Below are 23010 nucleotides of genomic sequence, written 5' to 3'. Positions count from 1 at the left end.
CAACGAAAGCCATCGCAGTTGTTCACGCTTTCTCTTTAGCACTACATTTTCCTGTAAAACCATCTAATTCATTCCAATTCTCGTCATCATGGTTGCTGTCGACATTGTTCGCGCTCACAACGCATCGCTAAAAACCCTACCTCCGAATCTAGTCGCGGTATTTGTTGGAGGCACGAGTGGGATAGGCTTCTTCACTGCTCGAGAATTCGTTCGCACGACCACATCTCCACATGTCTATTTGATCGGCCGGAACGCGACCGAAGCCGGCAAGATTATGGATGAGCTCAACTCGATCAACAGCTCATCCCAGGTTAGCTTCATCCAAAAGGACATCTCACTCTTGAAGAATGTAGACGAGGCATGTAGTGAGATCAAGAGCAAGGAGAAGCAAGTCAATGTGCTGTTCATGACGTGCGGATACCTCACGATGAAAGGAAGAGACGAGACAGCCGAAGGTCTGGACAGGAAGATGGCTGTGCAATATTACGCACGAATGCGATTCATCTCTCAACTCACACCGCTTCTCAACAAGGCCTCTGAGACTAACAACTTGTCTCGCGTGGTCGCTGTTCTGGACCCGCAGGCTGGCTTGAGACTCGGAGGCCTTGACTATTCCGACCTCTCCCTCAGACATAACTTCAGTCTCAAGAACGTCCTGCTCCATGCAAGCTCTATGACGTCGCTCTCCATGGCTCACTTGGCAAATCAGAATCCAAAGACAGCATACATCCACGAGTACCCATCTGGCGTCGAGACAGGCGTTACGCGAGAACTCTTCGGTCGCTTCAACGACACTGTCATGTCTACGCTGGGTGGACTATTTCGACGCTTTCTCTTCGTCCCACAAGTGGAAAGCGGCGAAAGACATTTGTTCGCTGCCACGGCCCCGCGATACGCCCCCAAAGCGGATAGCGCCAAGACAGACGTTATTGGAAGTGATGGTGTGAAAGGCAGTGGAAGCTATCTGCTGAACTGGGACGGGGACATCCTGGCAGATACCAAGAAAGCGCAGAAGCTGAGGGAGGACGGCGGGCTGGACAAGGTCTGGGGGCATACACAAGAGGTTATGGGCAAGATCGAGGAGAGTGGAAGGTTTTGACTTGAGCGGCAATCTGTTATTAGAGTTTGATCGCTGGGCTTGACGTAGGATGGAGCGGGCCGGGAGAGCAATCCATGGGACCAGGACGACTGAGTCGCGCTACGCGTGTGGGGCATATCGATAGGCGCACGTCTTCAAGGTTGCGTGATGCTGAGGCAATGTTGCTTGCCATGCACGAGGCGCAGTTTGTTGGCGTTGGTGAAGTTTCTGCTCTATCTGGAATCAGCCAATATCAGACCTTGTTGTGTTTGTTGGAAAAAGAGCGCGCGATGACGCCAGACGTGGGCGCATATAGGGCTTCTGTCTTTCTGCGACGCGACATCGTGGGTGTCCCCAGGAGGGTTGTGTCGGATCGGAATGGCATTCATGCGCTCCTTGCCTACCAGAAACACCTGGCTTCTGCGCCCTCAGCGCGGCAGTGGGCTCTCGAGATGAGCAAGCTAGCGTGAACCCCTATTCATGTGCGTGACGATCACCAGGGCCCGGGTCCCCAGCTGCATGTCGCCGGCGGACGATAACGATTACACAACACTGAGCTATCGCGTGCCGAATAATGACTGGCGCGCGTGCAAATTGGGCGCTGTCGCCCGTGGTTGTCTGGTTAGGCCAGCTGTTTCGCATTGATCTTTCGGGCGTGCCACCCCCGTCGGCGTCACCATCGTCGTTTCCCGCTGTGCATCCAACCTCGAGAAGCCGCGGCCAATGGCAGGCGCCGTCCAGCCTTCTCCTTCCCGAGACGCGTCACGCCGTGTTGACGTTGGTGTAGTCACTCCAGGGCTATTTGCATGCTCTCGTCCTCCTAAACTGCACTCTGTCGCAACGTTGCTACCGCGCATTCCTTTTTGTGCAGAATCCGGGGGTGCCATTGCGCGTATCGTTCCTGCAGTAGTGCCTCGGGCCTTAAGGTTAGTCAGAGGCTCTAACCAGACCCTGGGCCCCCGACCCGCACGCGCCATTTGGATGCGCGTTTGACCAAGTGCTGACCTTGGGATACAGCCGGCTGCTCCTCCTCCAATTTCACTTGCCCTCGCACTAGGACGCCAGACGCTTCCGAATTGCTGTGCCGTGCGCAGGACAGCCCAGCCCAGCAAGACCCAGCAGGACTGCTTACCCACTACGCTGCAGTCCTCGATTGCTAAGATTACACGCGCGCGAAGTGTGAGCCACTGATATTAAGAGCCCTCTGCTGCCCACCATGGCCACCACCACTGACGACCGGTCCCCTAATCCACCTAATACCAATACCTCGGCCTACAAAGACGGCTCACCTGACCCCTCTGTCCGCCCCTCTGCAGCCCAGTCCCAGTCCCAGTCTTCCGCCGACCAAACAGGACCGCGCCGTTCCAGCTTCAACTTCTTGCGCCGAACCAGCGGAAAAAGCTCCTCTGAAATCCGCGGCAGCAGCACCAATCGAAGCGTCTCCGGCGGCAAGATGAGCAGGAAGCAAAAGGCCCTCGCCCAGGAGGAGGCTCTCCGCAGGCAGCGCGAAGCTACCATGCTGCCTAAGCAGCCGCCGCGCCTGCCTTCCCACTCGGCCCTTCCCCAGCTCGCGACGTTTGGAGGTGAGGACACGCGCCCAGACTCCATTGCCATTGTCTCCAACAAGGCCGGCACCTACAACCCCACCGCCCACAACTTCAGCCGCCCCTCGACCGACACCTACAGGATGGCTCCCGCTCAACCCAGCCCCGCTGTGGCGCCGCCCGTGCCAGGCTCCTCGCCTTCGACCTACATGGATTACGATCCCTACCCGAGGACCGAGAGCATGACCAACCGCGGTCGCTACAGCTACGCCAGCAGCCAGATCAGCACCGTCAACAGCCCCCGTCGTGTGCGAAGGAGGAAGGACCCCACGCCTTTCAAGTATGTTTTGTCACACACCTGTAGACACCGAGCTGACCGTTACCTAGCATCCTTGTCATTGGCACCAAGGGCTGTGGCAAGTCTTCTTTCATCGAGTTTCTCCGCACTGCGCTCGCGCTCCCGGCTCGAAAGCGCCCAAACACTCCCTCGCCGCCTGCTACCGCTGTAGGTGGTGGAGACTCGCCTTTCACTTCCGAATTCCTCGAGACCGAAGTTGATGGCGAGAGAGTCGGCGTCACGCTCTGGGACTCCGAGGGCCTCGAGAAGAACATTGTCGACTTCCAGCTGCCCATCATCACCTCGTTCCTCGAGTCCAAGTTCGAAGACACTTTCAGCGAGGAGCAGAAGGTCGTACGCGCGCCAGGTGTTAAGGATACACACATCCACTGTGTCTTCCTCGTTTTGGATCCGATTCGCCTCGACCAGAACATAGCCGAGGCTCGCAAGAAGTCCAACATTGTCAATGCTGGCAGCGCCATCTTCGGTGGTCTAGACGATCGTCTCGATCTCAACATACTTCGCGAGCTGCAAACCAGGACCACCGTCATCCCAGTCATTAGCAAGGCAGACACAATCACCGGCGCGCACATGCGCTATCTGAAGAAGACTGTCTGGGATACCATCAAGCGCGCAAAGTTGGACCCCTTGGAAGCTTTGAACCTGGACCTTGGCGACGATGACGAAGACCCCGACCGACTTGATGAGCGCGACGAGGACGAATACGAGCAGTCGTCTGAGGGCGAAGGCAAATCAGAAGTTCTGAACAAAATCCTCGAGCGATCTTCTTCCGAAGCTGCGCGCTCCATGGCTTCCTCCAGCTCTTCGACCAGGTCGCACTCCCCTCCCACGTCGCCCCCAAGCGCCAGGAAAGGCCACAGCCGTAAGCCGTCCGCCATGTCCGCCTCGATTCACAGCGAGAGTGCAGAGACTCCGTTCTTGCCTCTCAGCATCATCTCGCCAGATCCTTACGACCCCGAGGTTGTTGGTCGCAGATTCCCCTGGGGCTTTGCCGATCCTTACAACCCAGAGCACTGTGACTTCGTCAAACTCAGGGAGAGCGTTTTCAGTGATTGGCGCTCTGAGCTCCGCGAGGCTTCCCGTGAGCAATGGTACGAGGGCTGGAGAACCACTCGACTGGAAAAGGGCAGGCGACGGGTCGTTACATCGGATGGACCCGCCTCCAGGCAGCTCTCTGTTCCTGCGACCAATGGACGGGCAGCCAGCGCTGGCAGCCGCGAGTATCGCCCGTATCGCCCTAGCAACGATTTCTAGATATCTCGACCCTCAGACCCCAGGCATCTTGCCATACCCGCGGCATCATCGAGTTGGATCCACGACAAGCAACATCGCTGCACAACGCGACCATTCAATCTCTACTCCACGAAGCATCTTCTGACCCTTCGTCATCCATCACAACTCACACCGTACATGTTCACACTTGGAGGTCTCACACGCCTTTTCCTATATCAGTCTGCATCTGGAAGCTTGTGTTTTCATCTGATTTTAAAATTGCGCATACCCTTTTTCTTATTGTTTAGTATATTCTAGATTCATGCCGTTCCGACAAAGTTCATTCCGTTTCACAAAGGATCCGGGTGGTCGATACGTTATTCACGCTGAGCGTAGCCTTTGATAGTATTTGGAGCAATGCGGGAACAGCTTCAACGTGTATTTAGCAAGCGATCGAGGGATCGGTGGAGGGATTGTAGCATGCTGATCGTACGTTTTCGGGAAGCAGTAAAAAAATCGTATTTTATGAATCATTCGGGGCTCTTGCTTGCTGACTGTGACCATGCAAGCTAATATTGCTCGATCCACACTCGCAAGAAACAAGTCCGCTGGAAAAGCAAAGCTAGGATCAAGGTACAAATTGTGATGACCAGTACGAAGCCCAGCACCAGTGTCGATAATGTTCGTTGTGTCTTGTCCCGAGATACTAATTGGCGGGCCGGACTCGTTGTCTCATTGACCAATCGCCATCTCGTACCTCGCATCGTGCATGTCTTGCGCGCAGCGACCATCGTTCGACTCTCAGCGTTCGTCATTAACGACGAGACCTTCTGCATCTGCAATGGCTTCCGGAATCGCGCCTTGAGCGATTTATAAACCCAAGGCATGCACCATGCTGTCTTTTCTGCTCTGGCAGCATTCGTCCTCGTCTGCACCGCTCTCACGCTCTTCTTTCGGCTACCTCAGGATACCGATATGGCTTACTCACGCAGTTATGCATCGCTACTCTTTGCTTCCATAGCTACTACAGCGGTAGCCCAGAATGTAACAAAGGTAGATTTGAGCTGGTACGCACCTAAGAAGAGCTGGGTTAATGATCTTGATCAAGTATTGAACGGGACGGGCACCAATGGGTTCGTGTTCAACAGCTCGCAGCTGCCTGTCGGTGTGGAGTATGGGACGTACAACTGGTGCAATATGCCTCATGTACGGAGGAATGAGTATGTCAAGGTAGATGACGACTTTGAGCTGGCATACGTGGAGGTGTAAGTTGTCCTACAATCCCAGTCAATCGAGAGCGTCCACTTACATTGTGCATAGTATTCATCGTCATCACAAGCGCACACCATATGCCTCGAATACCTTCCCCAAAGAGTCAGATCCCTGGGATTGCTCCGATCAAGGTCTCTTCTACTACGGCGAGCCTCTCAATCCCGCTGGTAACACGTCGGCGTCAACGTACTGGAGCGTCTATACCAACCCCATCAACCCCTTCGCCCAGGGTGGGTTCAACGGGTCGTGCCAATTCCCTCAAATCACCCGCCAGGGGCTCGATGATTCTTTGCAGCATGGCAAAGACCTCTTCGGCGTATACCACGACCTGCTCGGTTTCCTCCCCGACAACATCAACGAAAAGACAACCTGGCGCGTCTCCAACAACGTCATCACTAGCCAAGTCGCCGGCATGCTAATCGAAGGCATGTACAGCCCCAAAGAAAACGTGCCCCTACACGTCCAACCCTCCACCATCGACTCCCTCGCTCCATCCTACTCCTGCCCAGCCGCCTCCTCCCTTTACAGTTCCTACGGCGTTGGCAGCACAGCTACAAACTGGACGCGACATCTCACCGCCACAGCACCTCTCTTCGCTTCTCTCGACGCCATAAGCGGCGTGCCCACTGATTCATCGGAATGGCACACCTGGTTCGACCACTACTACGACAATCTCTCCGCCCGCCAATGCCACGCCAAAGCCCTACCTTGCAACATCAGCAACCCCGCTCTCTGCGTCTCTCAAAGCCAAGCCGATACCGTTTACCGTCTGGGACAATACGAGTACTCGTTCATCTACCGCGACTCCCCGCTTTCCTTACAAGCAGCTGCTGCTTCCTACGGCGTCTACATGGCAGAGTTGGTACAAAACATGCGCTCCGCACTAGCGGGTCAGAGTCCAGTTCTGTACAGACACAACGTTGCGCACGATGGTTCGTTGGCCCGGCTACTCAGTTTCCTGCAGGTCGAACAGATGGTCTGGGTGGGCATGGGTTCGGAAGTCGTGTTTGAGGTTTATCGGAGGAAAGGACATGAGACTACTGGTGGTACTAGTGAGCATGAGAAGGCGTATCTACGTATTCTCTGGGGAGGACAGGTGATGAGGAGCTCGAATCCTAGTCTGGGTAATAAGGATGGGGAGGTTGATATGATTGATCTGCAAGTGTTTTTGGGGTATGTGGATGGCTTGGTGGGTAGGCGGGCGAGTATGGTTGTTGGGAACTGTGCGGAGGAGGATTGATGGATGATTTTTCTGCATGTATACGAGACACACTCGGGTCCTGGATAAGAAAGAGAGCAGTGATAACCGGTTTTGTTGTTGAGTCTCTCATTGACATACATTAGGCCCCATGTTCGCACGTCTAGTAACTCCAATCAGAGAAGTGAACGTGACGGGTTTTCTTCTCAAGGCTGAGCTAGGCTTACTAAACGTGAAGGAAGCCGTGTAGGAGTCGTAAGCGAAAGATTTGTTAAGATGCAACATGCATGTAAGCATGCTGTCAGCTCGGAACCCGCCAATAGAATGTGAGGCATTTGACTAGCGAACGGGGGCAAGGATCTCGCTACGTCTCGAACTTCTGATAACGTACTTCAAGCGGTTTGTTGAATGCAGCGATTTGGAATATACGCACTAGGGGTGACTTTGTTTATTCAGCAAAGCAGCATGTTGGGCTTCTGCGTGATGTATATATTGGGTCGACAAGTCGCTTTGCTGCAAACAGTCTATGTTGTTGCTGGCTTTGATCAACGATACTTTAGGTACATCTGGACGAGCAGTGCATCAACGAAGAACTCGTAGATTCATTGATCATGCCACTTTCGACGAATGCCGAGGTGCTGGAGACGAGCAATGGTCTTGTGAGCACTCTTCGCGGTATGTCCGGTGGGGCGCCGCACAGTTTTAGACCAGGTGTGTAATTCTTCCTTATTCTTTACCTTCTCCTTACTTAACCCTTCCTGGGACCCTGTTTTCATACGTAACCTATAGCTCTTGCAGGACAGCGAAAGCCAGATCTAGGATTCTAAACAACACCAGCTTTCTACACTACAACGTAATTTACAAATTCTAAGAAAAACACAAGTTATACTTTGCAACGCTGCGAAGAAAACTGCGTTTTTAGAATTTTTAGCAGACGCGTTGTGGTTAAGAAAGGAGGCTACACACCTTTAGCTTATTTCCGGCTTTCGCTGTCTTGCTAGAGCTATAGCTAACACACCCTCTACCAGCCCATGCAAAAGGACATCTCCTTACCGGAACGTTCACTCCCAGTACCACGGTATCGGACCTCACTACAGCCCCGCACTTCAACACGCCCTCCACACCAATAACCGTTCGCTTCTCTTCCTCCACCGGGTTCCCCAAGATCGCAGACACGGACCCCAATGCCAATCCCCGCGGCATTGCCATTCGCTTTCACCTACCGCCCAAGGAAGATGGGCGAAGGCAACACACAGACATAGTTGCGCACTCAACGCCACAATTCCCCACACGTACCGGCGCCGAGTTTCTAGAGTTCCTCAAAGCGGCAACGGGGCAGAATGCGGGAGAAGCAGTGCCTGAGTTCCTTGGCCGCCATCCTGAGACGGCGAGGTTTCTACAGGCTGCGAAGCCTAGTCCAGAGAGCTTTGCGACGGAGAAGTTCTTCGGTGTGAATGCGTTCAAGCTTGTCAAAGAGGACAAGGTTACTGTGGTGAGGTACAGGATTGTGCCTATCGCCGCAGAAAAACATCTCGACTCCGAGGCGCTAAAGGAAAAGTCTGAGTCCTACCTGTTCGACGAGTTGAAGCCGCGTTTGCAGTCTGGACCGATTGGATTCAAGCTGTTGGCTCAAGTCGCCGAGGAAGGGGATGTGACGGATGATGCGACGGAAATATGGCCTGAGGCGAGGAGTATTGTAGAGCTAGGCGAGATCCAGATTGAGAAGACGATGGACGACGCGGAGAGCGCGAAGCAGCAGAAGAGCATCATCTTCGATCCTATTCCGCGGATCGATGGGTTACATCCGAGTGACGATCCATTGTTGGAGGTGCGCGCTAGTATTTATCTCATTTCGGGAAAGCAGAGGAGATCTGCGGAGGAGCCGGCTAAGGCGGAGGATGCGCTTGCTACTGATGCTGCGGTGGCTGCTACGTGAGGAGGTTCTTGAGGGCTAGATAGGCGGAAGGTATGAAGGTATGCGCGACATAAGATAACTGGAATGCACTCCTTCTTGCGCATGGAATCGATCTTTTCTGTGGTTGGACGACATTTTGGTTGGATCACTGTGCCTGAAGACCTTGACTGCTGACGTTTACTTCGGCGACCTGAGTCCATTTGGTTATGTGAAAGCGTCCAATGGAGATTTAAATGGAGTCACGTTCCAGTAGGAGTCGTAGTGTCTTGCTGTTCTTGGACCCTTCGATCTGGCGCAGGGCTGATATGTAAGGGTGCAGCCATAGCCGCAGCAACAACGGCGAAGTCGTGCATCTGTTTTTGTGCCGAACGTTAACCTAGAATTGAGCGAGTGCCGTGCACAGACACATAGCCATATATCCGGGACCCTCTAAGAGGGCTATCCTTCCAGCTGGTACTGGGATGGCAGTGTTTATTGGGAACTTGGTCGAATCCGGCGACACTCAGGGTAACCCTAGCAATACTACTGCCATTTTGAGCAACATCGCAAATCTATTTGCCATTCAGGACCTTTGCCGCACGACCTTTCGCTGTCAATTTGGGCGAGTCGGGAATACACCGGTTGACTCGGAATAGTCAGCGCCCTTCGTCGTTGAGTATCGGGATGATCCGTCTCACCGGCAGGGTCGCGGTGGCAGAATAGTATCTCGTTTGCTGATCATGCGATGATCTAAGACCGTTCTTTGTTCTCTTATCTCTCGAAAAAGAGGCTTGACTACTTTGCTGCATAATTGCAGTCAGCTTCGAGGGTGAAATGCTATTCGCCGGGTAATGGTTAGTGGTGGGTGAAGGAGTTTTGTGATAGGACATCGTAGGCGAGAATGACCTTCCATCATCAGAGGAATGGCCACCGCTCTCAGCCTAGTAGAAGATGCTATGTGACCAGACGACCACGTGAGAGGTTGGTGGTGTGTGATGGGTTCCCTAATTGATGTGCTCAGTAAGCACTCTTTGCGTGTTGAACATCATCAAACTGGTGTTCGAAAGTCCTAACCAACGTCTGAACAGTATTGAGCTAGATCTCTGCTACCAGTCAGCCGGAAAGGGTCTTTGCGAGACTGCACATTGCCGATGCCGTAGCATCCGAGGCTGTGCCGTAGCCGTGAGGTGATCCGATGTATCTGAATCTTACATGTCCAGCCTGCGCATACCGTACGCATCTAGCTAGTTGAAATAGAAGGCTCTTTGTTCTAGGGCAGAGGGTGCAGGCGCGACCGCAGTTTTGGAGGACGAGGACGTGCAGTGGGAAAGACTGCCGAATGAGATGAAAGTGGAGCTGCGGGGAAGATGACGGGCTGGCTTGGCACGTCCCACGTCGTGGTCTCGACGGCGTGCCTCCCAGATCGCAGACCTCTATTGGTATCATTTTTCTGCTATCGATTCTCTGGCCTCAGCTTTGTGGACTGCAAACAGCCTGCACGCCACCATACAGGGTTCTATTCTCACGAAAGCCAGTACATAGCAGTTGTTACCAAAAGCAGCTATGGCTTACGGCAACCATGCTCTCCGCAAAGCTCGAGACAGTAGTAAGCTATATACCAGCCCACTTGAATGTAGGAAAGGATTGAGTTGTGTATTATCTTAATCCACTTCACGCTATTATTGACCATTCCTGTACCTCTTGTGCACACCCTGTGGAGCAGATCTACCACGCTACTGCCGTGCACAAAACTTCATTCGCCGGGAGACCGACTTACGAACCGACATAGTGGCTTAAGTTCATTTCTTGCATCTTTCCTTTCCTCTTGCGGACCCTGCACGACGTTGTGCGTAAGGGTTTCGTTGCGTTCGTAAGCGCGTTGTACACCAAATCTACGAAGCAATCTACATTCTTACAGGCGGAGAGTCCGTCCTCCTAGCTGGGAAGTCAATATTATTTGTCTCGGTCACGTTATCCTGCGTTGTCAGTCGATCCGCTTCCAGATTCGAAGGTCTTTCATCCCGTTCATACCGGTTATCCTCCACACTCGACCACGGCCACCCTTGTTGGCCCTTATATCGACTATACTGGCTGTTTGCGCATGGCTCCCCACCTAAACTGTGCATCTCGTCGGCGAAGTCGTTCGTCGTGACTGCAGGGCCGATACTGTGGCGCTCTCCGGGATATTTCACAAGTACTGCGGCGGTCGGCGGGATCAAATAACTACCAAACACGATTAGTCGCACTCGAGTGAATCCGGGAAATACTTTCAGTATCACTCACACGCTAGAAACGCACCAGATTAAGCCAACCTTGGCGCACACTTCCTTCTCTGCAAAGCACAACACGCTGTCTCGACGACTTCCAGACATGCCTACGCCACTATCACCCCACAAAGACTTTGCGCTTGTCATCGCCACGAGAGCGGCGTCCGGACTTTCCGTCATAGGCTCAACAATCATCGTTACTACTTTTGTGTGCTTTCCCTTCTTCAGAAAACGTACGTTGACTTGCTTCGATGCGTTACAAGAGCTGACATCGCGCAGCAATTAACCGTCTGGTATTCTTCGCGACATTCGGAAATATCTTGACGAATATCGCGACTTTGATGTCGATTGCAGTCTTACCAAAGGATTCCGAACCCCCGTCCGGTCTCTGCGAGTTTCAGGGTCTCATGATCCAATGGTTCCTGATCACAGACGCCCTCTTCTGTTTATCGATGGCTATGAATGTATTCCTGGTGTTTTTCTATGGGTACGACGCCCAGCAACTTCGCCACTTGGAGAAGTGGTATGTCGCGTGTAGTTATGGGATCCCCGCTTTACCAGTCCTCGTCTACTTCATCTTGGGTAGAACGGGAAACGAGATTATTGGATCAGCAACTCTTTGGTGCTGGGTATCGTCTGACGTCGAGTGGATGCGGATCGCATTTTTCTACGCTCCTACCTGGTAAGTCCAGTCCACGTCAAGCCAAGCACAGCTAATCTCGCCAGGATTGTTATCACTACGACTATCAGCATCTATATCATCACCGGTTATCGGATCTGGAGGAAGCGTGCCGAACTACGATCAGTTTCTCGAAGCTCGCATCAATATCTAGCCAGAAACTCCTTCACTGCTGCTACCGAGAACACTGCCCCGCATCCTTTTGTGGGTGCAAACAACATCGTGGTGACGACACAAATTAAATGCGACGTACAGCCGGAGGACGCCATCTCACGCTGTGTCTCTCCCGAGCCGGATCAAAGTTCCATCAATTCGTTTTCGAGCACCCGTTTACTTTCCACGCCGAGCAAACACGACGATACGGCGACGGAAGCACTGCCAGCCTTGAACGCTGCTCGTACGTCCAGGATACAGATCGAGGATGTTGAAGCGCAGCGACATCCACACAATGGTACGAGAGGTCGAAACGGGTATAGGGCGACCGTCATTGCGACGAGCCCTGCAGAAACCTCGGCAACCCCGACCACATTATTGACAACGCGTCCTGTCGCCAAGCGGACCGCAGAAGGTCATGCTGCAGCCATGGCATACTTCCAAGTCGCCTTCCTCATGTTCGTAGCTTTGCTTGTGGTCTGGCTACCCAGCAGCATCAACCGCATGTACCAATTCACGCACAGAAACCGCTCGAGCTTCGCTCTCAACATCATCTCCGCAATTGTACTTCCGCTTCAAGGAGCCTGGAACGCAACCATCTACATCTTTACAACCCGCTCCGAGTGTAGAAGAGCTTGGGGTACGGTCAAATCCAAGCTGACTGGCAGCCCATTACAACATCATCTGCGACGAGATGCCTATCGCAAGGAAACGATGACGAGCTCTCGCGACACGCAGGACTCTGGTACTGAGATCGCGCTAGATGATTTCCACAAGCACGACGTCCATGTACGTCACGCTGAGGTGTCGAATGGCCAAGCCACTGAGGAAGGCAAAGCTCAGCGTCGTCCAGAGCCGTGGTGATGCGTCAATGTTTCTCCACGTCGTCGTACTACTGTGGTGTTTCAACAGTGCTACGTGGCTCGCGTCAGCTCACCGTATTTCGAGTCATCGTGCTTTGACCTTTTGTATCATCATTTCTTATTTTATTAATGGTTCTCTATTCTTGGGTTGCGCGCAGCTTACTGTCATTCCGGGTGTTTCCAAGTTTTTGGCGGATCATTCGTGTTGGAACTTGAGTTTTCAGTCAGTCGTTATCATGATACCCTAAGATTTGTGTACGGCGTTATACTAGATCTGGGGCGATCTATTGGGCTCAGAGCACACAGAAGAGGGCGGTACAGCCTCAATGGCTCTGGGGAACTTGATTATACTTGTTTTGCAGTGAGAAGAACGAAGTATCTGCTCTGTTGAAGCCAATATCATTATATATTACGTGAGAGTAATCGAAAAATTCGTGAAATCACCGCCTCGCACTCGTCATTCTATGATAACATCGCCATCCTGCGCAACCTCATCCATACCCCTACTCCTTGGCACGAGGATGCTCCTGAGGATGCAAAGCTGACCGTTATCCGGACAGATCTTCTCCCTGTTCAACTGCTTGTCCACAGGTCCAGTCGGTCCACCCGAGAACTTAGCCTGCCCAAATAGCTTGACTTGTCTCGGATCACTCTCGGGGTACTCCTCATCGCCCCACCTGCCCTTGAAGTTCAACCACGCCGTCGGCGCCTGACCATCATAAGCCGAGAAAGCGGACTTTCCGGCGTCGAATTTGTAGAAGTTGGCCGATAGGAGAGGATCCCACATCACACCTCGGTCTGTGTAGTCTTCCAAGACGCCGCCGGGAAGATTGAGGTTGGGGATGGTGTGGTCGTGGGTTCCGGAGATGGCGTAGTTGGCATGCGAGCCTTTGGATGAGTATGCGATGGGTCTGTCGCCGGTCTTCTCGACGGTGCCATAGCGGAAGGCTTGGCCGTTTGCGTGTTGAGAGTACCAGATTGCCTCGGGAGAACCGTTTGAGAAGCGGACCATTACGTGCTCCCAGTCCCCTACGTGGTTGCCTTGTTGGAGTGTTAGGACTGAACAGTGTTATGGTATGGATGGGAGAAGGATGTACCAAAGTTCAGTTTGCTCCATCCCAGGACCTCACCGCCGTAGTTGTAGGCGTAGAAGTACATGTAGAAAGCGTCAACGTTGCCACTTCCCTTGTCGTTCACAATGATGGCCGCTGTGGTCGCTCCTTCGGTCTTGCCCTGCGCGTTGGGTTTTGTGCCCTTGATCCATGTGGGATCTTTGGTCACGTCGTCGTTGGATGTGAGCCAGACGTCGCTGCCCATCTGATCGAGGTTGGAAGTAGTTAGGGGCTTTGAAGGACCAGAAACCTCGTTGAACTCCACTCGCGGAGTCGTATGGTTCAGGAATGCTTGTATATCGGTGGGATAATAGGCATCCTGTGAGTGAAGGTAGACGATGGGCGCTAAAGAGCAGTTAGTGGGATTCGATGTACAATTACAGACAGCGAAGCAAGAGCGAGTATCACTGCTTACCATATTTGAGCACATAATCGGGAACGCCATTTGGCGCCTGCCTTTCGTCGAGTGCGAGCGGGGCGCAGCTAACCAAAGATACGGCCATGGTAGCCAGCGCGACAAGTGGTCTGAAAGCCATCGTGTCGTCTTTCGATATATAACGAAGGCAGTGGTTGTGAATGGGATCTGTGTGGGTTTGCGCACAAGAAACAACCAGCTGCTGAATCACTGCTTCTCTTATACAAACGCCTACGCCCAGCTGACTACCGAGTCACCCCCTTCACAACCGCATCAGACGAACGGTTTACCCACCCATTCTCCTCCACCAAACCCCATGCGCTAGCGACATACCGTCTGTGCATGGCAGACATACTCGTACTAATTCGCCTGTGTCCCCAAGCAATAATCAGCTGCCCACGCCAATAGTCGGGGAGGCCGGCACACGTGCGAACACATTTGATGGGTGACCAAAAGCAAGCGTTCGGTTCGGTTGAAATTGACAGCGGGTGTGGCTTGGATGATTGGTTCTCGAGCGCTAGGGCCCTGATAGCGAGCCGGATGTGGCGATCCGCGCCAGAGGGATGTGCCGACATTGATAGGGTGAAGGCTAAAGTGATCCACGTCTGAAACATGGTGATGTTGAGTATGCACATGCGATAACTTGCACTGACAGAATTGATGCAGGGGCTGTGAGAGGGTCTTGGGTAAAATTGCCGGTTGTTCTTGGCAAAACTACGCGGGCGTAGGTGTTGTACAGCTCCATGGGTCATATCCTACAGCCAGTTGCTAGAATACAAAGGTTCGCGCAAACTTGCGATCCATCTCCTCATACTCCTCCTTGAGCATCTTGCTTCTAAGCTTGTTGAGCCGAAGAATGACACCCTCTTCTTCACCCTCTAGGTTCTCCACGTCCTCATCCAGGGCCTTGGTGCCCTTGACCTTCCACACCAGCCCCTTCAAACCTCCGCTCTTCGCCTGATCCCGCTTCTCGCGGGCCTCAGCAGCCAAGTAAGTCATGATCTTTCCCCACGATTCGAGACCAACTTCCTCGCACTTTTCGCACTTCTTGCGGAGGTCGTCGTTGGCGCGTATGGGCTCGAGTGATTGCGCGAGCTTGGAGGTAGAGACACCATCGCGCACCCATGAGAGGCCCTGTTGGCGTTGGCTAGATGAGCTGCCAGCTGTCGCGAAAAGGATCTCGCCAATGTAGTTCTTCAAGGCGGCTTCTTCGCAGCGGTCGCTTTCTTTGCGGAGGAGTGGTTCATCGCCAGAGGGTGGCACCTCTGGATAGTCGGGCTCGCGCAGCAAGCTGAACAGAGTACCGACGAGAGTAGAATCTTTTTGTGCCTGCACTACAGGGATATGCGCCTCCTGGGCTTCGATACGAGCACGGAGCAGCGAGACGAAAATTGGGAGTGCGGACGAGACTCTTCGTTGTTCCGCTAGAAAAGTAGCCAGGTTTGTCGCCGCGTAGAGGATGTTTGGTGTTACTGCTTCCTTGGGTGCCGTAGAAGACAGAATGGCACTGTCTCGGTCGATGACTGTCGAAGGCTCGGGCGTGGGTAAGCCTGCAATGGCAATGTCAAGTGCCCATCTATACATTTCCTCCGCCGAGTCGGGGAGCTTTCTGAAGTTGAGCCAGTCGGCATAGCTCAGCGCAGCTGATAGCCGTTGATATGTTGTAAACCCCTTGGAGGTGATGACCTTGAGGTAGAACGTCTCTGGTGCTTCCGCCGCGGGAAAGCGATGTTCCGCATCTGGTGGCTCGGGCATGCCGGGAAGAACAGCCTTCGGTCGTGGATTCGAGGGCGATTGAATGAATTCTGGCGCCCAAACGTTTCTCCTCCACTTGTCCGTCACCCATCCATCTAACCTCTCTGCAGCATTACCCATGCCCATCAAGACTTCGTAGTACCCTTGTCGCCACTCCTCGCTTTTGGCCGTCAGATCGAAGCCTGCCTTGCCTACGCCGGGCACCAAGATCCCTCCCTCTTCCTGTTCAGACAGACCTACGCCATCCTTGTTCGGGTGTTCCAATCGGTTCAGCGCATATTCCAGCTCTGAGTAGACCCGCGCCCAGTTGGGGAAACCCTCTTCCTCGTTGTTTTCGGGCACCTGCCACCACTTTCCTCTCCGGAATCTGAATCTCGTAATCAGGCTCCACTCATGCGGCGACGGAAATGCCCGCTCTTGCTGCTCGCTCAATATGCCCAGACTTGCGATACTGACACATGATGAGAGGAGGAAGATGAGGATGCTGTATCGCACACTCAATTTCGCCGTCTCCTTTATGAATTTCTTGTGGTTGGCGCTAATGGAGAACAGACGTTGCAGTTGGCCATTGGAGAGGTGCTGGCCCGAGGGATATAGGAACGGTAGCTGTGGCCGGGGCGAGCCCTGATGCGCGACGAGGAATTGGCGGGGGTGTTTGTTCGAGAACTGGCGTGGACATGGGCGGTCAGAGGTACGCGATGTCGGGGGCCTCAGCGAGCCGTGTGGGAGCTTTGCTCGATGCGCCGGGGGCCGCATCATGCTTTGCGACTGCAATTCTGTCGCTTGAGGGGTGCATCGATGCCGTAGTTCACGCGCCAAGACAATCTTGCGCGACCGCCCGGCAGAAAAAGTTCAGGATCTCCATTCTCGTTTCGCGACGCTCCTACAGATCTACACCATTTTTGCGCGCCCACCATGTCCAAATCTAAGATTCACACCCCCGAGAAGAAGCGCAAGCGCGACGCCGAGGCAGCAGAGGATGCGCCGAAGAAGTCCAAAAAATCCAAGAAGACCGACAATGTCCAAGATGCGCCTGAAGTCGAAGCGACCGAGGTGAAGAAGGAAAAGAAAGACAAGAAGGATAAGAAGTCTAAGAAGTCCAAGGACAATGTCGACACGTCGGCTGTCGAAGACGCCTTAGAAGACGCAAAGAAGGAGAAGAAGGAAAAGAAATCGAAAAAGTCCAAGAAGTCCAAGGATGCGGATGTGTCTGAGGATGCGCAAGAGGCTGATCTTATCGATGAGATGAAGTCCTCGGAGAACTTTATCAGCGTCAACGATGACGAGCCAATGCCCGATGTCAGCGAGGACACGCCTGCGAAGAAGGAGAAGAAGTCCAAGAAAGAGAAGAAGGACAAGAAGTCCAAGAAGAGCAAAGACGCCGCCGCATCTGAGGACACACCTATGGAAGACGCAGCCGAGGAACAGAACGGCGTATCTGAAGACACACCTGCACAGACAAACGGCGCAGACTCTGACTCCAAGGCTGCTAAGAAGGAAAAGAAGAAAGATAAGAAGGAGAAAAAGGAGAAGAAGGCAAAGAAGGCGGCAGAAGCAGAGACCAACGGCGAGACCTCTACTGAAGAGCCCAAAGCCGAGACCAACGGTGAAGCCTCTGCAGAAGACGCAGATGCAGACGTCGAGGGTGGCGCCGAAGTCGAGGTAGAGGGAGAGGAAGCCCAAGCCGCAGTCGAGGCTAACAAGGGCCGCTTCATCGTCTTCGTCGGTACGTCTTGTGCACATTCCGATCTATCATACCCATCTAACGTGCAATTCCAGGCAACCTTCCCTACAGTGCTACGAAAGAGCAAATCGAGAAGCATTTCGAAAAGATCAAGCCCACCGACATCCGTCTCCGTACATACAAGGGCACTGAGAAGTTCATGGGCACCTGCTTCATCGAATTCGACCGCTACGATCGTATGGTGACGTGCTTGAAGAAGTACCACCACTCCCTCTTCGCCGACCCCAAGAAGAAGGAGGGCAGGAAGATCAATGTTGAGCTGAGGTAAGACTTTTACACTCTATGTTGCCTGCGCGCATCGCTGGTTCCTTATGACCCAGGTCCCCGTTTGTAATACAAGACAAAAACACACACTAACACCATCCAACAGCGCAGGAGGCGGCGGCAACAGCGAAGCCCGCAAGTCCAAAATCTCCGCCAAGAACGAGAAGCTACACGACGAGCGTGCCCGCGACCGCGTCAAGAAGACGGAACTCGAAATGAAGCAGAGCGAGCGCAAGGCGAAGAAGGAGGCCAAGTCGGGCAAGAAAGACGGTGACGACGCCGAGGCTGGAGAGGAGGCTGCTGCAGCAGACGAGCCCACTGAGGCCGCTACGTTTGGCATGAATCCTGCGCGTTTGGCTATGATGCAGGGTCCTGAGCGACCGCAGCATAGGTCGAGATATTGAGGGCTGGATTTATAGTGAGGATGGGGATATTGTACGAGGCGATTTGCTGCGATTTATCCGTTGGTTATATGAGCGGACTTGTACGTGATTTGGGGTTCAACGTCTGGCCTCATTTCAAGATACTACAGCTTTAGAGCTTTGACATCATCGAAGTTAGAAGTTTGCAATTTGTGTCGTTGCTCTCTCTTTTGCCAAAATATGTTCATTGTTATGGATGCAGCTCTATCGCTGGGTAAGATGGTAGTCTAAGGAGTGACTCAAGAATCGAAATGGGTCGTGAATTTACGCGCTCAAAACATAGTCCCTGCACAAGGAGTGTACCGCAGTTGGAGCTTGCGTCGCAATCGGTCGATTCCATCTGTCCTGCTAGCTGCAGTGCTAGTTTCCTTCATGCGCGGAAGATCAAGGCTTAGTAGCCGTCGCCATAGCCGCCCTTGGACGTTGTGCAGACCGTCGTGGTGCCAGTTGTAATGTACGTGGTCGGCTTCTTCGCAGTCTCCGTGACGACAGATCCGGTAGTCTTGGAGCTTGTGATGGTCTCCTTAGCAGTGGAGACGCTGGTCTTGTAGGAAGTTCCGGTGGAGCTATATGCGTGTCAGCCAACAGAACACTCCGAGCAGTCGCGTTCGTATACTTACACAACTGGCACGGTCTCAACCTTGGTAGCAGACTTGACTTCGCTCTCCACCTTGGTATTGTAGATGGTAGTCACAGTCGAGTAGGTCTTGGTAGTCAGATAGGTGGTGAGCTGTGTGACCGTCTTGGTACTGGTGCCGGTAGTGGTGTATGGGTAGGGTGCTGTGACGGTCGAGAGCTTCTCAGTAACAGTGGTGACAGGAATGACCACAGTCTTGGTAGACAAATAGGTGGTCTTGCCCTCCCCGACGCTAGAGCTGACGTATGTGGCTGAGCAAAGTCAATCCAAGATCACAGGACGCTACACGTAAACACTTACACGGAGTGCAGATTGTTGTCTCTTTGGGAGGAGGTGCAGACGAAGTCTTTGGAGGAGGCACGTATGCGCTGGAAGAAGACTTGGGAGGCACTGCGGAGTAACCGGGGAAAGCAGCAGCGAGAGAAGCTGAAGCAGCGAGCGCGAAGAGATTCTTGAAGAGCATCTTGAGCTAAAGATTTGAGTGATCGAGGGTGAAAGTAACGCAATTGACGACAGATTTCGACTTGTAGCGAAAGAGTATCAACTAGACTGTTGCAGACTGTGAAGGCTGATGATGCTTTCAAAGCGCGATTATAGGGTTACTTTATACTCGAGCCTAGCTTCTCAACATACACATAACCGACACATCGTTGTCATCCTGTGCGGAGAAACGAGGCAGAGTCGTTCTCTGGTGGCCCGGATGATCGACGAAGCGATCCGTAGTACCTTGCACATCTCGCACGATGGCTTAGAAGAAGATACACCGCGTGCCTAGTACAGCAGGTAGAGTATCAAATGACAAAAATAGGTCAAGCATGTCGATGCGGGTCCAGATCAAGTCGTCCCATGGAAGCATGCATGCATGCAGTTGCCACGCTACCAGTATCCACGAGTCCACCAGTCTAATGACTAATGGAGGGAATGCATCTAGTATGTGTACGCAAGCCATGTAAAGCGATGAGTGGGGGAGTAGAACATGAGCCAACCGGATCTTCTGGTGTGGAGAAGGGAATTGGAAGTGCACTTGGCAAGTGTCTTTCTCTCATGGAGTGGATGACCGCGAAACGTAAATCGTTGGTACCAACGACTCGGGTAGTTGACGAGTATCTCCATGACTTGGAAGTACGACATGATACTCAGCTGTGCATCAAGGACCTCTACACAGAAGCACGTGTCGAATCAACGTGCTGTACGTCACGCACGTTTGTCCACCGGGTACCCTGGTGGTTCCAAGCAAGAGTCCCAGGAACCCGGAAACATCTGAGGTGGCAAAAAAGCCGGGGAAGCGTAAGCTGAGTGTGTTGGTCGGGAACTAATAGTTAGTCGTCGGGTGTACCTGACGGTGATCACTGCATACTGCAGGTTGATATCGAATCTTCTTCTCGCCCGGTTTTAGTGAGGGGAAAGATGGGCAATACGAGGGAGGTGCGGCTGGAGCAATCAGCAGCTCTTGCTTGAAGGCGTCATTCGCAATATGCGCGTCTGATCGAGCACTTTGGCATGGCGAAAGCTTGTTTGTACATGACAGGGCATTGATGCGGTGGGTGAAGAGGGGTTCAGCCATTGTGGGGAATCTGGGCGCACGGCCCGAGACCCACCGACGCCGGCTTGCATCGCAACTTTTCTGTGACGGGCTGACGAAGATGTCTGCCCGGCCATTCCCTTCTCACGCCACGCCTTTGGCTAATAACACACTCGCTCCGGGTATTTCCACGACGCCGCCTCGACTGTGCGACTCTCGGCAAGCCCAAGTTCCCCTCCTCTGTCAGCAGAGACACGCTCGGGGGTCCGCAACGTCCGCAACGAATTCGGCATGCAACGCTAGTCCTGCAGTCACCCGACAGATTACCCCAGAATACTTGCAGTACGGCTCGAGAGGTTTATGGAAGCTGCTTAGAAGATTCCGATCTTGCGAATGATGTCCCGTCCAACGGCAGCGCCGGTCAACCCCCCTCCACGGCCGGCTGAAAGCACATACGAAGGAACGCCCATTACGTCTTCACGATCATTACGCCAGCTTTCGATATACTTCCTCGGAAGTGCCAGCTTACTGGCCTCGACCGCAATAACGCGCAAGGCCGTATGGAGGCGGCAGCTCCGTGTCATGCCAAAGTTTTACGAAGCGAACACGAACCCGCACGAATACTTCAGTCCCTTCTCAGATGCCTGCCAGGCCTTGAACTTGGCCACGATGAACTGCGCCAGTGTTGGCATCATGGCGCTGGGTGGCGCAATGTGGACCTTTGATATTGCCAATCTGAGAGAAGCTCGCGCAGTTCTACGAGGCCGCTTGAACTACGACCGGATATACCAGTCCGAGGATGATGTACCGAATACCATCAGCGAGATGATAGCAGCATCCGGCCAGATGCGAATAATAGAGGAGGACGAGAAGGACGGTTCTGACAAGAACCAATAACGACCGTTAACGTGTACAAGTACGACTGTAAGATTAGTGTATACAACAGGAAGGCTGAGTGCCTAGTAGCTGCGCATGGTAGCACAAGCACGGCGCGCTCGGAGTGCCTCATCGGAGCGACATTTGCAATCGAGGCACATCATTCTGCGCCCACTGGTACAACCCCGCCTCTATGTCAAGTCGAGACCCTCAACACTGTCGACGTGTCGTAGATTATGTAGGCTACCTGATGCTAATGCACCATGTGCAGAACGCCTCATCAGAATGTTGAGAACGACGGCGTTGTCCTCCGATCGATTGCATCAGAGGCACGCGGTTGACAATTCTGGGGGAAGCCTCGAGCATCGAACTAGTTCGCTATGCTTTCCGGTACGTTCCAAAGTTAGTTGGAACGGCTACCGGAAGGGTCCCACAACATAAGCTGAGTGCAATGTCTATGATCGGCGTCTCACCGCGACAATGTCCAGTCTCAATCATGTCTCAGCCAAAAACGGGTTGTGATGGGCAGCTACAACACGGTGTTGGGACACATACTATCTAGATGCAGCATGATGTGACATCACGTTGATGTTCAGAGCCGCACTAGTGGTTAGAATGCTTCTGCCAATGGCATCTCTTCTAGACTAGATGGAATCAGCAATGTAGCTGCAAACAAAGATACAAGTGCAAATATCTAGGGACGTCCCAATGCGGCATATACAGCCAGCGACTTAATCATACTCACCTTCACGACATACGTCGTAAGCTCGAAATGAGGAATAGTACAATAGTACTTTATGCAAGGCGTTTTTACTCTACATACGCAGCATAAGCTTACAAAGCCCACTTTCCACTGCGCTTCATAGCCTTGGCACTAAACGTGCTGCGCCTCAAAGTTGGTCCCCAAAATCAGTCTTATGTCACGAACTGGACATATACCGTTCAGCATGTCACACTGCAGTATATCTACGTCGAGGAACCCGGGAGCTCAGCAAACTTCCACATCCGGCGACCATCTTGCAAATCCTCGTTTACTTTGGCGTTCTCTCCACCCCTACTTCGCGCCATCCTCTACCTTCACACCTTTCTGCCCATCCCTATTCGCCCTCCAAACTCCCTCCCCACCTTCAAATCTCTCTAGCTTCCATATCTCGGCTTTGTCCTTTGTCTCTTCCAATGCCTCCTCGCCCGCTCTCCATGCTGCCTGTCGATGTGGCGCTGAAACCGCAATAACAATACTCTCTTCTCCAATCGGGCATTCACCCAGCTTGTGAATGATGGCGATCTTGGTGCATGCGTGTTTTGTGAGGATAGAAGTAGCGATCTTGAACAGGGTTGAGATGGCAAGAGGGGCGTAGGAAGTGTAGGCTAAAGACGAAACAGGCTCATTGTTGAAAGAGTCGCGCGTTGTGCCTATGAATAAGACTGTTGCGCCTGCTGATGGGGATCGGACGAATTTGGTCGCGGACAGGGAGTCTAGGTCGTGCGGGGTGAGTTCGACATGGATGGTGTCCGTGGTTTTGGTAACAGGGTCCGAGGGAATGTCTGGATTGTAGGATTGTGATTCCGTAGTAGCCATGCTGATGGGGACGCGAAAGTTTTATATTTGGCTGCTGGACGATAAGCAGTTATCCAAGAAATAGTGTGTACACGGATCAGAGCATGGGGTCAGAAGAGATGATTCCCGCAATCGTCGGTTTACTTTCGCATCGTAAATACATTTTCAGCTAGAGCACTTACTTTAT

General features: G+C 53.0%; 11 protein-coding genes across 11 annotated transcripts; 7 read left to right on the top strand and 4 right to left on the bottom strand.

The window, feature by feature from the left end:
* Positions 1–88: 88 nt before the first annotated feature.
* On the top strand, positions 89–1099 carry J4E79_000264 (uncharacterized protein; the record flags this gene model as incomplete). Its single annotated transcript, XM_049349181.1, has 1 exon — positions 89–1099. The coding sequence occupies one exon, from the start codon at positions 89–91 to the stop codon at positions 1097–1099; it is 1011 nt and encodes a 336-aa protein (XP_049215968.1).
* Positions 1100–2294: 1195 nt separating this feature from the next.
* On the top strand, positions 2295–4234 carry J4E79_000263 (uncharacterized protein; the record flags this gene model as incomplete). Its single annotated transcript, XM_049349180.1, has 2 exons — positions 2295–2962; positions 3010–4234. 2 exons carry the CDS (start codon positions 2295–2297, stop codon positions 4232–4234), a joined length of 1893 nt encoding a protein of 630 aa, XP_049215967.1.
* A 933-nt stretch (positions 4235–5167) lies between these two features.
* Positions 5168–6704, top strand: J4E79_000262 (uncharacterized protein; the record flags this gene model as incomplete). Its single annotated transcript, XM_049349179.1, has 2 exons — positions 5168–5457; positions 5513–6704. 2 exons carry the CDS (start codon positions 5168–5170, stop codon positions 6702–6704), a joined length of 1482 nt encoding a protein of 493 aa, XP_049215966.1.
* A 569-nt stretch (positions 6705–7273) lies between these two features.
* On the top strand, positions 7274–8598 carry J4E79_000261 (uncharacterized protein; the record flags this gene model as incomplete). The annotated part of the gene is made up of 2 exons (XM_049349178.1): positions 7274–7373; positions 7691–8598. The coding sequence occupies 2 exons, from the start codon at positions 7274–7276 to the stop codon at positions 8596–8598; spliced, it is 1008 nt and encodes a 335-aa protein (XP_049215965.1).
* A 3486-nt stretch (positions 8599–12084) lies between these two features.
* On the top strand, positions 12085–12519 carry J4E79_000260 (uncharacterized protein; the record flags this gene model as incomplete). The annotated part of the gene is given in 2 exon segments (XM_049349177.1): positions 12085–12444; positions 12460–12519. The coding sequence occupies 2 exon segments, from the start codon at positions 12085–12087 to the stop codon at positions 12517–12519; spliced, it is 420 nt and encodes a 139-aa protein (XP_049215964.1).
* Positions 12520–12975: 456 nt separating this feature from the next.
* Positions 12976–14166, bottom strand: J4E79_000259 (uncharacterized protein; the record flags this gene model as incomplete). Its single annotated transcript, XM_049349176.1, has 3 exons — positions 12976–13559; positions 13616–13975; positions 14046–14166. The coding sequence occupies 3 exons, from the start codon at positions 14164–14166 to the stop codon at positions 12976–12978; spliced, it is 1065 nt and encodes a 354-aa protein (XP_049215963.1).
* Positions 14167–14813: 647 nt separating this feature from the next.
* Positions 14814–16559, bottom strand: J4E79_000258 (uncharacterized protein; the record flags this gene model as incomplete). Its single annotated transcript, XM_049349175.1, has 1 exon — positions 14814–16559. The coding sequence occupies one exon, from the start codon at positions 16557–16559 to the stop codon at positions 14814–14816; it is 1746 nt and encodes a 581-aa protein (XP_049215962.1).
* A 156-nt stretch (positions 16560–16715) lies between these two features.
* On the top strand, positions 16716–18212 carry J4E79_000257 (uncharacterized protein; the record flags this gene model as incomplete). The annotated part of the gene is made up of 3 exons (XM_049349174.1): positions 16716–17526; positions 17580–17808; positions 17915–18212. The coding sequence occupies 3 exons, from the start codon at positions 16716–16718 to the stop codon at positions 18210–18212; spliced, it is 1338 nt and encodes a 445-aa protein (XP_049215961.1).
* A 409-nt stretch (positions 18213–18621) lies between these two features.
* J4E79_000256 (uncharacterized protein) lies at positions 18622–19330 on the bottom strand (the record flags this gene model as incomplete). Its single annotated transcript, XM_049349173.1, has 3 exons — positions 18622–18796; positions 18851–19118; positions 19168–19330. 3 exons carry the CDS (start codon positions 19328–19330, stop codon positions 18622–18624), a joined length of 606 nt encoding a protein of 201 aa, XP_049215960.1.
* A 1455-nt stretch (positions 19331–20785) lies between these two features.
* J4E79_000255 (uncharacterized protein) lies at positions 20786–21286 on the top strand (the record flags this gene model as incomplete). The annotated part of the gene is made up of 1 exon (XM_049349172.1): positions 20786–21286. The coding sequence occupies one exon, from the start codon at positions 20786–20788 to the stop codon at positions 21284–21286; it is 501 nt and encodes a 166-aa protein (XP_049215959.1).
* A 1033-nt stretch (positions 21287–22319) lies between these two features.
* Positions 22320–22844, bottom strand: J4E79_000254 (uncharacterized protein; the record flags this gene model as incomplete). Its single annotated transcript, XM_049349171.1, has 1 exon — positions 22320–22844. The coding sequence occupies one exon, from the start codon at positions 22842–22844 to the stop codon at positions 22320–22322; it is 525 nt and encodes a 174-aa protein (XP_049215958.1).
* Between the last annotated feature and the right edge of the window lie 166 nt (positions 22845–23010).

This window comes from Alternaria viburni (genome assembly GCF_023758015.1).
Source record: "Alternaria viburni strain BMP 2772 chromosome Unknown scaffold_1, whole genome shotgun sequence".
Taxonomy (NCBI): domain Eukaryota; kingdom Fungi; phylum Ascomycota; class Dothideomycetes; order Pleosporales; family Pleosporaceae; genus Alternaria; species Alternaria viburni.
The sequence above is the reverse complement of the archived record's forward strand: the minus strand, read 5'-3'. Positions and strand labels throughout refer to the sequence as shown.